Source organism: Podarcis raffonei, chromosome 10 (genome assembly GCF_027172205.1).
Source record: "Podarcis raffonei isolate rPodRaf1 chromosome 10, rPodRaf1.pri, whole genome shotgun sequence".
NCBI classification, from domain to species: Eukaryota; Metazoa; Chordata; class Lepidosauria; order Squamata; family Lacertidae; genus Podarcis; species Podarcis raffonei.
In genome coordinates, this window is record NC_070611.1 from 45,713,579 (window position 1) to 45,730,425 (window position 16,847).

Below are 16,847 nucleotides of genomic sequence, written 5' to 3' on the forward strand. Positions count from 1 at the left end.
CCTTTTAAAGCTTGCTGCTTTGGGTGTGCTTTTGTATATCTTTTATCTTGTTTTATTACTGAACTTTGAAAATTTTGTAAGCCACCATGCTGGGGAATCGATTGAAGGCAAAGGTATAAATCCCTATAATAATTAAAGTCTGTACACATTCATGAAGGAGAGGGTAGGTCAGTAGGAAACAGGTCATGGCTACAGAAAGCAGCCTCTCTCTCCCCATATTTCACAGAACCCTCCTTCTGTATGAAGCAGTCCCATCCCCCCCCCCCCATGAACCCTTTCCCTTCAATTCACCTTTGCACAGATAATAAGATCCCACAAAGTTTGTCTTGGTTGGCCGTGGTCGGATTCTCTTCCAGGTTTTATCTTCCGAGTTGCAGCGCCTGCCTAGCAGTATATCCCGCTTGCACTTGTGTTCCAGACCTTCTCGGTAGGTATAATCACCAGCCTTGGGTCCTACAAAAGGGGAGACAAGATTAATAAGAACCCAGTTTTTCCAATAGCAACTAGTCCAAGTCACCACAAGCAAATAACCTGTTTTGGGATAGCAGATGCGACAGGCTTGTTTGAAGATGTGAGTGGATGCCAGCGGATTCTTCACAAGCAGAGCTGTGTTGGGCATCATTGACTCTGGCTGACACATCAGCAACTCTACCACTTTGGGTACCGTTGGGTGACTTGGTCCACTGTGGTTTGTCTGGAGAGAGAGTGGGGGGGGGGGAATTGGAAAGAAAAGTAATTGAACCCCTCTCCTGAAGTTCTTCAGGTCAACCTGCATTTCAGAAAGAACAAGCCAAAGCGCGCAGACTAAAGACCTTCTCATTGATGACTCTACTCTACATGCAAGGAGAATTACTCTGACTTTCGTGGTCAATCCAAAATACAATCTTGAGCTTTCCCATTAATTCTAGGCAGCGTTGCAAAGAAGAACGGCCAAAGTGTTGCCCTATTGTGCCATTAGTGGAATAGACTGGATGGAATCTGGGTATCAACTATATTACCGACTGTTACACTGAAGGTGCACCTGGAAATCTATTTCCTTCTTATTGGAAAGCTTATTAGAAAGGTCAAAGAGTATCCAGAATTGTCCAATACACTTTAATTGCCTATGTGGTTCAGCTAAAGTGTCATATATAGCTCAGGAGGGGAAAATAACTTTTTTTTCTGATACATGGTAATTGTGAAAAACAGTGAAATTATTAGTTTTTTGTAACGGATTTCATTAGCTTTCCAACACAATTTTAACATTTTAAATCACATACTTTGTTGACATTATATCTTAAATTAGAAAAGGTGGCACCAGCCATCTTAAAGACAGCATAAAGAGCTCAAGCAATCTGCCAGAACGGGCTATCACATGAAAATGCAACCAAGATATACACCTTTCAAAAAATCCTAATGAAGTTTTGCGACCTTACATGATGCCAAGGGGTCCATTTTCAGCTCTTGGCCCACAGATTATTCCATGTCCCAATCCAGAGAAAAAGAGAACAACTACTACTCACCAAGGGCGGTGGTTTCTGGATACCAGCAGGCTGCCGTGGTTCTTGTGTGCTGGTTTCCTCTGAACAAGGAGAGAAAAATCACAAGAGAAATGAAGGCAGCTGGCCAGTGTTACAAGCATGATTGCCAACTACCTGAGCACTACCACATTCAACAACCTTCTCTTTTCTTAAGTTCCCAAGAGGCAACAGAAACCAAGTTACACATTCTTTTAGCACTTGAGGCAGATAGTTTCAATAATTTAAAAAAAACCCCTAGATTTAAGAAAGAAAATCATAGTAATGCTCTTGCACAGCCCTGCCACCCAGGTCATTACCATGAGGTCTGCATAGGGAAATATCCCAAGGGGTTCTCTCTCCAGTGTTAGTCTCAAATTACTCCAAAGAGGCAGTTCTCACCAAGAGGAAAATTGTTTTCTAGTGGTTTAGATATCACTGGCTAGAAAAAGACTCTTTTCTTCAAATTTGCTTTGGATCATACAGAAACATACCTCCTGCTCCTTCATCCTCTTACATGTTAATCTTGTTATTCAGTCAAGTAATTCTTTAAGTTTCTCTTAATCTATAACGCAGCAATGAACTAATACTGCTGCTGTTTGGTGCAAACCACATGATGGGCACTTTACAAACCAACACATTTATGCATTTGCTTATTTATTATACCCAGCCTAGTTAGAAAAAAGAAACATTTGCCATTTAAAAGTGACAAGACAAGGCTGGGACATAGGCCAGGAACTGATATGAGTGGTGAGAAGGAGAGAGTTAGATGGCAGTGGAGGAGCATGTAACATGAGCCTAAGGCAGCTGATTCTTCACAGAGATATGCCTAGAAATTATACGGAGTTTTGATGCAGCATTGCTCTTCCTTTATCACAAGATAATGTGACTCTAACAGGCCCCACACCTACCAACAGTAAAGGAATCCAGCGCATCTAGTGATCCCCTATTGGTTCCAAAAGCATCCAACACATCGAGGCGGGACTCTGTGTATGGGAGCAAGTCCAGCGAATCCAGTGAGTCCAAAGGGGAGCTGCCACTGCCACCCACAGGCGATTCAAAGGCGTCCAGGACAGATGAGGAGGAGAGCTGCTTAGTGGCATCCATCACAAGGCCAAAGGAAGCAGGAGGGAGCGGTGTGGAGACTGGAATGCTGGCAGTCACCACGGGAGGGAGCAGAGGAGTGCCACCTGGAAACACGGGGATCAGCTGGGGCATCTCACTAGACAGGTTGGCAGGGATGGCACCTTGGACCAGGGACTTCAGCAAGAGAGATAAAACATGATACAGTTAGAGGGGAAGAGATGAAATACACCAGGTACACAAGGTAGGTAGCACAGGGCACTATGACAGACAGAATTGAAGACTAGTTTACAGTTACTTTCTCCAACGCAGCAGCATTATCAACCAGTATCTTGGTAGTAGTAGTAGTAGTAGTAGTAGTAGTAATAATAATAATAATAATAATAATAATAATAATAATAATAATTTATTATTTATACCCCACCCATCTGGCTGGGCTTCCCCAGCCACTCTGGGCGGCTTCCAATAAAATATTAAAATACAGTAACCCATCAAACATTAAAAGCTTCCTTAACAGGGCTGCCTTTAGATGTTTTCTAAAAGTCTGGTAGTAGTTGTTCTCTTTGACATCTGATGGGAGGGTGTTTCACAGGGTGGGTACCACTACTGAGAAAGCCCTCTGCCTGGTTCCCTGTAACTTGGCTTCTCACAGTGAGGGAACTGCCAGAAGGCCCTCGGCACTGGACCTCAGTGTCCGGGTAGAACGATGGGGGTGGAGACACTCCTTCAGGTATACTGGACCGAGGCCATTTAGGGCTTTAAAGGTCAGCACCAACACTTTTATTCACACAGACCCTCCTCTCTTTTGGGGTGCAACGCCTGCCTCCCCCATTGCAGTTCAGAATTACACAGGCATCAAGACTAACCAGGTGTCAGAGGCATAAGTGGCATTAACTGGAGTGCGGGAGAAGGGAGGAAGAATGCAACAGGTGAACAGATCCAGTAGGGAACCAGAAAGAAGCTTCAGGGAGCTTCAGGGAAGGAGAATGTGCCCAGTGTTGACCCAGAGCATTGGTATATCTAGAAAAGAACCGTCTGCTCTGATTAGCAGTTGCTGTCTAACACAGACACTTGGTCTTTCCTAGTACATGCCTAATACTTTCCTAATACAGGATCCTTTCAGGCTGAGGTGTCAGGGATTGAACCCTGGATTTCCTGCATACTGTACACAACACATGCTCTGCCATTAAGCTATGGACTTCCCCATTCCTGGTATCAGAGTTTTCTCTTAACCAAGATTTGAAATGGATGTTGGGGAGGAAACCCTGGACAACTTCAACCACTGTCAACATCAATGCCACTGTATCACTTAATTACATGTAAGACTAGTAGAGAACAAGTTGCACTCCAAAAGGCCAATGTGTGTGGACAGGGAGACCAGAACTTTGCTTCCAATTGCTTCACCACAGCTATACAGTTGGGAGTTTTAGATGTGCACACACCCTTTGTGTTCCCAAGGTGATAAACAATGCCACATGGAAATGTATAATATACTCAGGTCTCACGTTGGCTCAGATCTCGTCAGATACTTAGAAACCAAAAGGAGGAGTTTGTGGGCAGGGAAGAGAAACCAAAAGGAGGAGGGAGAAAGACACAGAACTCTCCAGTGCATGAGGAGAAGAGTGAGGGAAAGTCAGAAAGGAGTGACTGAAAGCAGAGACGTAGATGGATAGGTAGACCTAGGAAATCCACTCTTACCAGAGGGTATTGTGACCCATCTGCAATAGAATCCAGAATGGAGTCCAGTTCATGCCCAAGAACTCCTCCTTCAGTGAAGTCATCAGCACCCTCAGACCCTGGCATGGATGCAGCATCAGTAGAAGGGAGCAGGGTGGCGGCAGGCAGTGAAGTTGGTGTGCCTTTCGTATCCAAGTCAGTTGATGGAAAGGAAGAATCCTCACTCACAGAGACATTGGGAGGGGTGACGCACTGGAGACCGAGAGAGCTGTCTGCAAGGCAAATTACTTGATCACGTCCAGATGGCAGCGTGCACACAGATCCCAATCCAGTAGCAGAAACTGAAGGTCAGAGACTCTTGCTGTCTGAACTATAGGAAGCTACCGTATGCCAGCCCAGGACGTTTGTCCAACTAGCCCAATATTGTACACTCTGGGGGGCAGTGGCTGTCCAGGGTCTCAAGCAGAGGTCTCTCCCCCCACCCCTCTCTCATCACCCACTATGTGATCCTTACATAAACAGAAAGACAGAAATACCAGGAATTGAACCAGAGACCTTCTGCACTCAAAGCCTGTACTATACTGTGTCTCCCATCTTCAAAATATGTCTTTCAGTATCTGGTAGAGTACAATTTAAAGTCATGTTTCTAACAGTTTCTTCAAATTTCATAGCATGCTGGTGCCCAGTGTATCATGGGAAAAGAGTATCTCCTGCAGTGGATTTCATTTACATGTGCTGGGAGCTTCAGCATACACTGGTTTTTCTGCTGATCTACACAGTTCAGGGAAACAACTGCAAACCCAGTACAAGGTTCTCAAAGCTGGCTCAGGGAGGGAAGTTACAAGAGAAAGAACTTAATTCCGCCCTCCCCTCTACCAGAACATTTTCTGTCACTCCAGATATAGTCCTTAGTGGCAAACCAGGTGGAAGAACCAGAGGTCCTGAAGATATGCCCTGAGACTTTCTAAAGTCAAAGCTTAAGTCAGTAAGAGAGACAAAAATTGCTATGAGTCAAAGGAACATAAAACTAATCACCTGTTTCAATGTCATCTACAGAGCCCAATCCATTAGAAACAGTCTGCAAAGAGAAAGAATATACTATTGTCATCCCTCTGGCAGGGTGGGGGGGAGTTGCTACTCTCAGCATTCAAATCTTTTCTCCAACTTTCACAAAGAGTTATTTCAGGGCACACAGTGATGTACCTAACTACAGGAGTTTGCAGTCTTTTCCTCATGCAAAGTGTTTATTCACTTTACTGACACACATACCGGTCTTTGAAACTATCACTAATTTCCTCTCTTTCACCCTTCCCACCAGGCTTCAGGCAAGCTTTCAACCATTAGAAAAACACAAATAACTTAGGCACATGTTCATCTGGTTAAATTTTCTTTGGATCCCTTTCCTGTTGGGTTTATTTTTTTAAAAAAAACACCTTGAAATACTGCTCAGGCCATGTGAGTTATGTGACTAGTTGGACCGACAATCAGTGCTCTACACAACTGACTGACTTCATGACTGTCACTAGGGCCATTAGCTAGCCAGTCAGCACTCTCTACAGTTTTTCAGTTTCTGCTAAAATTCTGGAATGCAATCAATTGCACTTAAAATTAAACATTTCTAGGAGGCATCTTTTCTTGCGACACTGGACTTAGGCAGTGAGTGCCAATAGTACTCTAGCCAAACAGGATCACTGAGAAACATGAGGGAGATATCAGCATACTTGGTAGAATCCCAGGGTTTGAAGAACAATAAAACTCTTTAAGCGGGAAATGGGGACAGGGAATGAAATGAAGTTTCACGAAGAGGTTCTGGCTAGCTGGCATGCTGAACAGCAGCACTTGACACTGCAAAATGTTGTTTCAGGTCTCACTTGCACTATTTTATCAATAAAGGCTACCTGATTTGGTAAGGCAGAAGACAGGCCATTACAAAGTAGAGAAAACGTTTCCAATTCCTGCTGCAAGGAAGAGAGAACAGTGGTAATCTACAAGATTCTGACACAAAGTGACTTCCATATTAAGGAGCAGGTAAACATACAAGATAGCACTGACTGGATATAGATAGATGATAGATAGATAGATAGATAGATAGATAGATATGTATTGCACTGTACATGCACCCTGTACACAGACCAGAAATTGCAGCTAAACCTCACTTCCCAGTTTTCTACATTCAGTACAAGGCATGCTTATATAAAAGTCAAATGGGACAATATACTTGCAGGTTACATGCTGTTCCCAACAAGAACTGACTACAGTACTGTGTTTGGAATATCGCATCATTTGCAAGTGGATAGTCTTATTTTGGATTTTATCCTGGGTGAAACTAATAGTGCTAGGTTTTGACAGGAGAGGAGGTAGGTAGTCACGCTCTCTAAGGTCTTCATAGGCAGCCAGACAGTATGATTCTGTTCTGAGCTGGCTAGCTGAATTAAATACCATTTATAATAGTGGCAGGTGCTCTTAAAATAGAATACAGTGGTACCTCGGTTTTCGAACGTCTTGGAAGTGGAATGTTTCAGTTTTTGAACGCCAAAAACCCAGAAGTAACTGCTTCAGTTTCTGAACGCTTTTCGGAAGTCAAACGTGCCACATGGCTTCTGCATAGAGTTTTCCGGAAGTAAATGCTTTGGTTTTTTAACGTTTCGGAACTTGAAAAGTCTTCCGGAACTGATTACGTTCGAAAATAGAGGTACCACTGTACTCACCATTTCAACCTTCTGGTTTCCCATAAGCCTTTTATACACACATTTACACGCAACTGTACACACCAATTAGTACTCCCCCCCCCCAAAAAAAAACATGGAGGCCCTTCAGATGCTGGTGGACAACAACTCAAATAATCCCTGACATTTGGCCACGAAGTCTGGGAGTAATGAAAGATGGAGTCCAGTAAACATCAGGAGGGCCACACAGGATCCCCAAACTAGACCTGCTCAAGTGCACCAAGCCCAATTCTGAGCACTGGCCATGAATGGCAGTTCACCAGAACTCAACACTTCCTATTTCTGTTCTCTCTTTTGAGGACTGCATAAACATGGGAGCGTACCAAGCACTTCAGAGGTTACCACACATTGTTGGTGAGCTGAATCACATGCTGTGCAGCCTTGGGCTAGAGTGCTGGATTTGGATGCTGGAACCCCAAGTTCACATCCCTGCACAACCATCTTGATGCTCACTAGCTAGCTTTAGGCAAGTCACTCTCAGTCAAATGTATCCCAAAGAATTGTCGAGAGGATGCAATCACATAACCCTATATATGCCAACTGAAATAAACGTGGGACATGAATACTATACCTGAGGCCTCTTATAGGCTTTCCGGACCCTTAATCCCAGTTTCTGTGCAAGCTCCTGGCCGAGTTGTGCCACACTTTCATCCTTCAAGGAGAAGACAATGAGCGCATTTGTAGGTGTACAAAGTGTTTCACTCAATTCTTTGCAAATACAGGGGTCCCCCCCACTTATGCGGGGTTACAATCCAGGCCCGTCATATGTGTAATTGTGTAAATTTCATAAGTAAAATTGCATGAATCCTCTAAATGCCTATTTTTTCCTGCTCCCAAGCTCTCTCTTCTGCCGTCTCTCCAATCCAGACCACAATATCTAGAGGTGAGATATGAGCAGAACAAGGGACAGTGTCTCTGCAAGAGGGGACATAATGGCGGGGAAGCTGGGGGGAAAGGAGCAGCACTTGCAGTAAGAGAGAGCAGGGGCTTTCCCCCAGAAGCTGTCATATATAAAAATATATTTGCAAATCTAAGTGCTAAAGACAATAAAAAGCTTTCATATTTGTGCTGGAAACTGCCTGCTCTATTTATTAGTTTGCTCAATGCTTGGAAGATTTGTAGATTCCTTTTTATTGCTCTTTGGATCAAAACAAAAGATGAGAGAACCAATGATAGAGGAGGGGAATGGAAATCTCAAGTTTGATTGTAATTTATTTTAACACATTTATGCACTTTCCATTAAAAAGTCAATGACTGTAAATGTGCAAGCCACTACTTACATGCGGGAGGGAGAGCAAGCAGCGGCTGTTACATTCATATGCTTCCTTGTGCCTCCCTAGCTCATTCAAGCAGCGGGCTTTCCGAAATAGCGCACGGATGTTCTCCTTGTTGCATCCCAGAGCCTTCTCACTGTCTTCCAGAGCTTTCTCATGCAGGCCCTTTTGGAAAATGAGACTATCATAACCATAAGAAGCTTGATATAAACGGATCCTACACGTCTCCTTCCATGCAAGATCTGTCCGACCTAACTCATTGCTCTTAAGTTCTGCTTGTGCAGAAAAGAAAGGGGGAGCAAAAGCACAGTGTGTCAGGTTAATACCCACAACAATGGATAATTCTTCCCCTTGGTGTATAGTGCCTATATATATATATATATATCCCTACCCGCACCCCCTAAATATATATCCCTACCCGCACCCCCTAAAGGCAATGGAATGTGGAATGAATTGCACAAGTATGATCATCACCTGATGACTGCAACATCAAATAAAGGCAAGTGAGCCATGACATACTGTATATTGAAAAAAAAGTTTTTTTATTTCAACCAAAATTACTCTAATGCAGTTTAAACCTGCTTATACGCAAGTCATCCAATGATGGAGAGATTAAATAAAGCACATACATGCACAAACTAGCCCAAAACTACTCACCATGGCAAAGTAGCAGGCAGCCCGATTGACATGCAGCTTGCATAAGAGATCCACCGGAATGGCCACCTCATCTGAAGCTGCATATTCGGCCACATTCAGCCCTTCAACATACTGAACCAGCGCTAGCTTGAAATCCTTCTCTCTGAACAAATCATTGCCCTCTGCAAATAAGTTTCTCACCAGCTTTTGCAAAAAAGCCTGTAGGAATAAGAAATGAAGAAAAAACACTATGCTATCCCGTAGTGTCCTTGCTACAGTGCCAAAAAGGCATCAAAATCACTATATATGTTCTCTCAGAATATAAAGGAGGCACATAATTCGAATAATCCTAGAAAGTCACAATTCCCTGTGGACAGGTTTATGAGAAAAAGCTTGTCTGCTGAGAGAAACGGTGTTCCTTGGTTGGAAAGCTTCGTCATGGCATTGTACGGTGAATATGTCTATCCAAGCCATTTGTTTCCTCACAGTGTCAGCTGGAGGAGTGGGGAAGAGTACAATGGACAAGATTCACTCATGCACATTAAGCCATGGTTTATGGCTTAGCATGATGTGTGAACGCAGCTCTCACCTGCTTTTTCTTAATCTAATCTCAATGATATTGTGCTTCACAATATTACTGTCTGCTATGCACCTGCTATGCAGTGTGCCAATGTCACAACACAGTGTGGACGGGACTTGACAAGAAAAATAAGACCTAGATCAGTCACAGTACATTTTTAGAGCAAAGGAGATCCCTAGACTCATAGCTATGGTTGGAGAGGGGACATCTGTCAAAGGTTTTAGGGCAGATGCCCTGCCAGAGGCTGCAGAACTCAAATGAAGAGTCTTAAGAGCTAGGCAACAACTCAGTAAGTAAGTGGGCTTGAGTAAATTCAAGTTTCCCATTTTAAAATAAATATATATCTCGGGCAAGTATGCATAGCATGCTTGTTCAATTAAAGCAAATTTGGCAGTATCAAAGCTAAGCTGTACTCAGACCCACTGAAGTCAACGTATTTAAGTAACTTAGTCAAACAACAAAAATATTATTGGAAAGTAAATGCCCACGTTGTTGATAGTTTTTTACATACTCATAATTTGAGAACTGAACCAATTGGAGATCTCAGTAGCAGGAGGATATAAAATTAGTATAAAAATCACCCACACAGACCCAGCTGATAATCTCAATGCGATTTAGAATGGCATCTCCTGAATCCTAGCCACATCCATCACTAGCATGTGGCCCTAAAAAACTTGCCCAGAAGGAAATATGGACCTTGGATGGACCTCGGCATGAAAAAGCTTCCCTATCCTTGTTCTATGAGGAGCTCTGCCCATCCAGTGGCAAGAAGCAACTACTTCCCTTTCCCTCCCTGCCATCACCACCCCAGTCACAAGGACTAATTTGTCAAGATAACATTCTATATTAAAATATCATTTGGTACTTCTTCTTTTTTTAAAAAAAGAAACTCTTAAAATTACCTCATAATCTTCTTGGCTTAGGGGTAACGTGGACCTAAACAAAGACAAAGGGCTTCTGAAGTACAGAAATATACATATATATATACATCTCTCTAATATGTGAAGCAGTATAAATGAATAATATACAGTTAAGTAGAAATAGGGAACCTCTTCTTTTTTACCTGTGGGCATTGGTATGCTCACTTTTCAGAGATGAGTTTGCAGAATGCACTTAAGTTTTTCATGGCCTGTACTTTAAACTATGTGTACAGGAAGCTACATTATCCCTTTGGCTTCAGCCGTTGCACACAAATTTACCTGTTGCTGAAGAATACTTTGCTTATGTTTATATACACACATGCACAAAACCTTTTGCACAAAAATCTACATTATTTGATTGGTGTGTGTGTGTGTGTGTGTGTGTGTGTGTGTGTGTATCTCACACACACACACACACACACACACACACACACACAATGATTCTTTGGGCACGAAAATAGGCTTAAAGTAACAGCAAACAGACAGCCACTAAGACAAGATAATCAAAAAATTGGCTGTGCTTCGGTATCGGTTTAAATTTCTTCTGACTTTCAAGGCGGTGAAAGTGACTAACACAGGAAAACAAAGCCCTCTTGGTAATGTACCACAAACTATAGTATTAGCCAGCACAACATCATTCCTGAACTATCATAGATGGGAACTTAAATAGAGGGAAACAAATAAATTGTTTCAACTCGCTTGGGTGGCAATTGGCCTATTGCCATCCAAAAGTCCAATGTTTCCTGTGTTGATAAAATGTCCCCTGCATTGCTAGGTGGCCTCATGGAGGCAATACTTTCTCCACAGCCAGATAACAACCCAAACACACACTTTGGTTTCTCTGTCTAGGAAATGATAACACTACTTGTTTTCCACATCACAGGCATAGTGTCCAGTTCAATAAATTATGTCTGTCAAGTATTTTCCTTCAATAGAATGAATCAACATTCTTCAATATACAAATGGAAAAGGTTCCCAAGTGTAGCTAGTTAACAGTTTCCATGGGCTGCTACGTATGTGAAAAAGCTGGGTGTGCGCCAGAGATTTGAAGGGAATTTGGCTCCTCTATCACTTATAATTGGACTATTGTACAGTTGTATGAACCAGAAGTGACTATCGACTGGAGTGCAGGTCTTAACCCTATAACCATAGACAGTTGCCATGACAATCTATTCAATTTACTCTAGAATAGTCTTATTAAAATAGGAGCCTTCCAATCTGCAGCCTTACTCTATAAAGTTAAGACTGCAAACTTCTAGTACAGTGGTACCTCGGAACTCAAACTGCTCCATTCTCGAACGTTTCGGCTCCTGAACACCAAAAACCCAGAAGCGCTCTGGTTTTCAAACATTCCAAGGAACACGAACGTCCGACACAACTTCCACTGTGCAAAAACCTAGCTGTCGGCTAATTGGAAGCCACAACTCGGAACTCAAACATTTCAGAAGTCGAATGGTCTTCCGGAACGGATTACATTTGAGTTCCAAGGTACCACTGTATTTCACAGTTCTCCCTTACAAAGATAAAAAAACAAAGTACACTCAGCTCAAGGCCAAGTATACATTTCCATGCAACAAGTGTTACTTATGTTATAGTGCTGCCACAATTTTGGAAGCTGTACAAGAATTGTGGTTTGATTCTTTATAAGTTTTTCTTAAACTAGGTATTTTTATGTCAGCGTATTTCTGCTGCTATTTATGAAAGTTATGCTTTATTGTGTGAGCTGTTTTGGTCTTCATTTGAAGGGAAAATAAATTATATATATTAAAAAATAAATATATTAAAGTAAGGATTGCTCGATTTCACAGATTAATGAGAATAGAAACAACACGGTCTCCAAACTTGTTCACTTACTGGATGAACTGTAGTCCCTTCTCTATCTCTTCTTTACGTTTTTGTCTCTCCATTACAGTCACTGCAGTAGGGAAAAGCATATATTAAACCTTTAGAGTTTGAGCGTACCCCACGATACAACTTTAACAATAACATAGGATAGTTTTAACTAGAGGTATCTGGGACTGTACAAGTAAAGAAGGGATGGGAAACCTGTGGTTGTCCAGATGTTGTATGAATCCTCCAATGTTTCCTGAGCACTGAGTGTGGTTGATGAGAGTTAGAAGTCCAACAACATTTGGAGATCCACATGTTGCTCATCTCTGCTGCTAAAGCATGCATTCCAACACTGAGGAATGGTCTCTCACAGCTGCTGCTTCAAATGTGGTGGGTTAAACCCATTTAGAATTATATAGAGAACAGTTCCCACCCTCAAATGGGCCTAGGGACCAATAGAAGAGTGCAAATACTGTTATTAAACCTAACTACATGTAAATGCATATTACAGTAGCCACCCCCCTTTTTTAAAGCACGATAAAGTCTGCTTGATCCACACTGCCCCAAAATGGCCTCAGCTGACCTGCTACCATTCCAGCCTCAATGAACATCAATGGACTGGGGTCTGTACAGAGGAACAAAATCCTGCTTTCTGGTGACACATTTTCTTCCAGATAGATGTATGCATTACCTTTTCAACATTCCATTTTCATACATCCCCAAGTGCCCACTTTTTAGAAAGCAAACTTGAAAGGCAGGCTTTGATTTCCAGGATACCATAGAAACTACCATCTTATGCACAGAGATGTTACTCTACGCAATTCATGGCAACACAGATTCTAAGACCCACCTAGCTACACTAGGTTTTTCCAATTTTGAAGATGCAAACCAAAATGAAGGCTGTGAATTATTTATGGTGGTACAACTAGGAACATGAAAGATGAAGATGAAACCAAGCAACCAACTCAGTTCAGGAGAAAAATTCAGAGCACAAAAATTATGTCATGATTCAGTGCTCTGTTCTGACATTTCATATTAAAAATACAAAACAGGAAAATTTGTTCTCAGCTATCTTTAGCTGTGCTAGGCAAACTTAAAAGTATTTTTCAGTTGGTCAGGTGCAACACAAGATGCACTGAATCTGCAGCAGAATTAGTATTCTATATTGCTGGAAACCGGGTATTTTGATCTGCTGAAACCAAAATGTCATTGCAAAAAGGAGAAAGTTCAACACAGGGGAAAAAGTCCAAGTGAGATTCAGCACATCCCATAACGTACAACACAAATTAAGACTAAGCTCTGAGTGAAGTTTGCAATGCTCCGTCAAGCCTTACTTTGTGGGATCAGTTCTGGAAGCCTGAGGACTTTGACAAGTTATTTGTGACTATGCCTCCAGTGCTGTCTCGACCATTGCTTTTCAAAACTGATTAAAGCTAGCTGCGGGGTGGGCGTGACTGGGTGGGTCCAGGGTGCAGTGAACACTCCTTTGCATGAGGGAATGGTGCTTACAAATGGATCACAGTCACAAGGTATGCATTACCTTTTCAACATTCCATTTTCATACATCCCCAAGTGCCCACTTTTTAGAAAGCAAACTTGAAAGGCAGGCTTTGATTTCCAGGATACCATAGAAACTACCATCTTATGCACAATGAGAATTGTGGCAGTGCAGTCACAGGCATTCTAGGAGGAAACTGTTTAGATACATTCCAAACTGAGTTCGGATCTGGGTTCGGGACTTAATTGGCCACGGTCACTCTGATAGATTACCTCTATCAGGGGAGGGACAGGATTGTGACCCTGCTGCTCCTGCTTAAACTCCTGATTCAGTATCATTGGCCATGAAATCCTCTTGGACCATCTATGGGAGATGGATATTAGTGCACTGTTCTGCAGTGACTCTGGGCTTATCTCCAAGGATACTTCCAGAAGTTAACACTGAATTTGTGATTCCCAGCCCACCTGGCTCTTGAGTTATGGGCTGCTACAGGGCATTATATTGTCTCCAATGCTATTTAACATATATATGAAGCCACTGGGAGCAGCCATTAGAAGATGAAGAGTCATCAGTACTCTGATGATACCCAAAACTTTTTATCTGTAATATCTGAATTTGAAATGGCTGAGCAGGCCATGGACCAGTGTCTGGAAGCAGTGGTGGGCTGGATGAGGGCTAATAAACAGAGTCTGAATCCAGGCAAGACAGTGTGTGTAGGGGGTGGGGGTTGGGTTCCTAGGTTCAGTGAGAATGTGTCCCAATCCAGGATGAGGCCAAACACTCCCTGAAAGAGCATCTGCAAAGTGTGGAGTGCTTCTAGATATAGCTCTATCCCTAGAGATGCAGGTGTCTATGATGAGAGCCTAACCACGACTGTCCATGCATTGGTACTTCAAGGTTGGATTAGTGTAATGCACTCTATGTGGGGGCTACCCTTGAAGTTGGCCCTGAGACTGCAGCTAATGTACAATGCAGTGTCTAGGTTGCTTGTGGAGATAAACCACCAGCAGCATATAGCACTTTATTTGCAGGATTTGCATGGGCTGCCAATCTACTACTGGGCCAAATTCAAGGTTTCGGTACTAGCACATACAACTTAGGACTAGGCTGCTTAAGTGACCGCTTTATCCCTTATACACACAGTGGGTCTCTGTGTTCTGCAAGAGTGTTTCTCCTTCAAGTGCCCAAAATAGCAGAAACGTGTTCCAAAGTGACTTGGAGCAGGGCTTTCAATGTGGCTACCCGTTTTGTGGAACAGCATTCCAGTTTAGATACAACAGGCATTTACAATCTGTACTCTCCAGAAACAATTGAAGATTTTGTTATTTCAATAAGCTTTTCCAGCTGGGTGAAAAGGTCTCTGTTCATTTTGTACTGTTTTTAAACCTGTGTGTGTGTTTGTGAAAGGTTATTACTGTTTTCAAAACTTTTTAAAGCTGTTTTTGTGATAATGTAAGAGATTATTCATAAGTTTACTATTATTTATTAATAAAATCAGCCAGCAAATACACAATCCTATCGGAAGTCATAACTCTATACATAAATTTCCAAATAAAAAAACTGTATTTGGGATTCTTATATGGCAGGTGATACAGAAGTTAATGCATCTTACATATAACTTTGCCCACATACGCACCACAGAACTGTCATCTAAATATGCTGATGTCCTTGTCTGGAAATGCATTTTTGTAAAGGTCCTTCTCAAAGGAGTAACAATTTATTGTTAAATTTAAGCAGACTTTAAAACATCATGGGATTGTTTAACTATAAAATATATTTTGTAAACACTGCATTAATATTGGTTGGTTATACCATTATTTGTCTGTCAATCCCTTTAGACTGCCTTAATTTTAGAAAGGGGGAAAAAGCAACACAACACTGCTGTGAGGGGTGGGAAGAATTCTGAGGTTGGTTTTTATTTTTTGCACAAATATTTAAACTCATCTTGAGTACTTCTGCTGGAGTAGCACACCTGGTAGTATTTTGCTTCTTAGGGTTTTTTAAAGTTCTCAAATGGGGTAACATAATAGGGAGCAGGAAACAAATGTTTCACTTTTAATATGTTGTTACAGGCACTAGCCAATAGCTGCTCATGACATGCCTACAGTTTAAACTAGATGGTACGGAATGATTTTGCCAATGGTCTAAGTGTGAGGCAGCTTCCTATGTTCCTGTGTACAACGGATAGTCATTTTATGGGGTTTTAAGATCAACCTAATTATTCCTCTAGCTGGTTTTAAATTGTTGTTGTTGTTTTTTTGCTGCTGTGTATACTGTTCTTTAGATTTCTTTTCTTTTATTTCCAGTTCTGTATTATTGTTGGTTTTCATTGTTTTTACTGTTTAAACTTTGGATTGTTTTTGTATTTTAAACTGGATCTACAAACTGCTCAGAGATGGTATACTGCAGAGTAAAAGCTTAAAACTGCTGTAACATGCACTAAAAGCTTAAAATGAGAAACAAAACAAATGAAAAGGGACACATTTATTATCAGGGTTTCAAATCTCATGTTTTCTAGACTCCTCTCCAACCCTGAACCTTAGGAGTTAGTAATACAAAGCTTTTATAATCCCATATGTTTGGAACGTTTCACCGATTATGCGATAAGGAGACTCTACCGAAAAAATGTACAAATGGCTTGGCAGAATCACAACAGGTTCGTTGCATTCATGCAAATTGTGATGTTTTGCTTTGCATAAAGAAAACTGTGAGGCTTAGTTGCAGCCCTCAATATCGCACATTAACAGGGTAGCATTGAGCTGCAAACCCAAATGTAAGATTACTTTTACAGCACACATCTCCCTAGCGCTTGTCTCCCCAAATATTTACATGCACCGTAAAGACCTCTGCAATATGCAGGGAAAAGGAGGGAGGGAGGGAACAGATTCTCTTTTTCAGCAACGGTTTCAACACGTTTCCCATTCCCCTAGTGTTCATTCTCCCAGTTTTCAACATATTTTGGTTAGCTATCATACTGTAATGCAACAGGCGTATAACAGACATTCGTAAGCCTTTTCGACGTGGATTGTACCCTGTTTATGCGCATTGGCGGCATCTTCCGTCTTGCTGGTTTGCCTCTATTGCTCTGCTCCTTCAAATACGGTCCTCCTTTTCATTGCCCCCCCCA

At 41.9% G+C, this 16,847-nt stretch overlaps 1 protein-coding gene across 5 annotated transcripts in view; it reads right to left on the reverse strand.

Moving 5' to 3' along the window:
• ZC3H7B (zinc finger CCCH-type containing 7B) overlaps positions 1-16,847 on the reverse strand; it is a 46,312-nt gene that overhangs the window by 22,720 nt on the left and 6,745 nt on the right. For 2 of the 5 annotated variants that reach the window (XM_053406719.1, XM_053406718.1), the window contains exons 2-13: positions 12,247-12,307; positions 10,375-10,408; positions 8,914-9,111; positions 8,263-8,421; positions 7,554-7,634; positions 6,155-6,214; positions 5,292-5,334; positions 4,278-4,528; positions 2,408-2,756; positions 1,503-1,561; positions 532-694; positions 292-453 (exon numbers count right to left, since the gene is read on the reverse strand). In XM_053406719.1, the coding sequence (XP_053262694.1) occupies positions 292-453; positions 532-694; positions 1,503-1,561; positions 2,408-2,756; positions 4,278-4,528; positions 5,292-5,334; positions 6,155-6,214; positions 7,554-7,634; positions 8,263-8,421; positions 8,914-9,111; positions 10,375-10,408; positions 12,247-12,299 (1,612 nt within the window). In that variant the 5' untranslated portion in view covers positions 12,300-12,307. Of the gene's footprint in view, positions 1-291; positions 454-531; positions 695-1,502; positions 1,562-2,407; positions 2,757-4,277; positions 4,529-5,291; positions 5,335-6,154; positions 6,215-7,553; positions 7,635-8,262; positions 8,422-8,913; positions 9,112-10,374; positions 10,409-12,246; positions 12,308-16,751; positions 16,771-16,847 lie in introns of those variants that run through there. The other 3 variants (XM_053406720.1, XM_053406721.1, XM_053406722.1) reach the window with 3 other exon arrangements.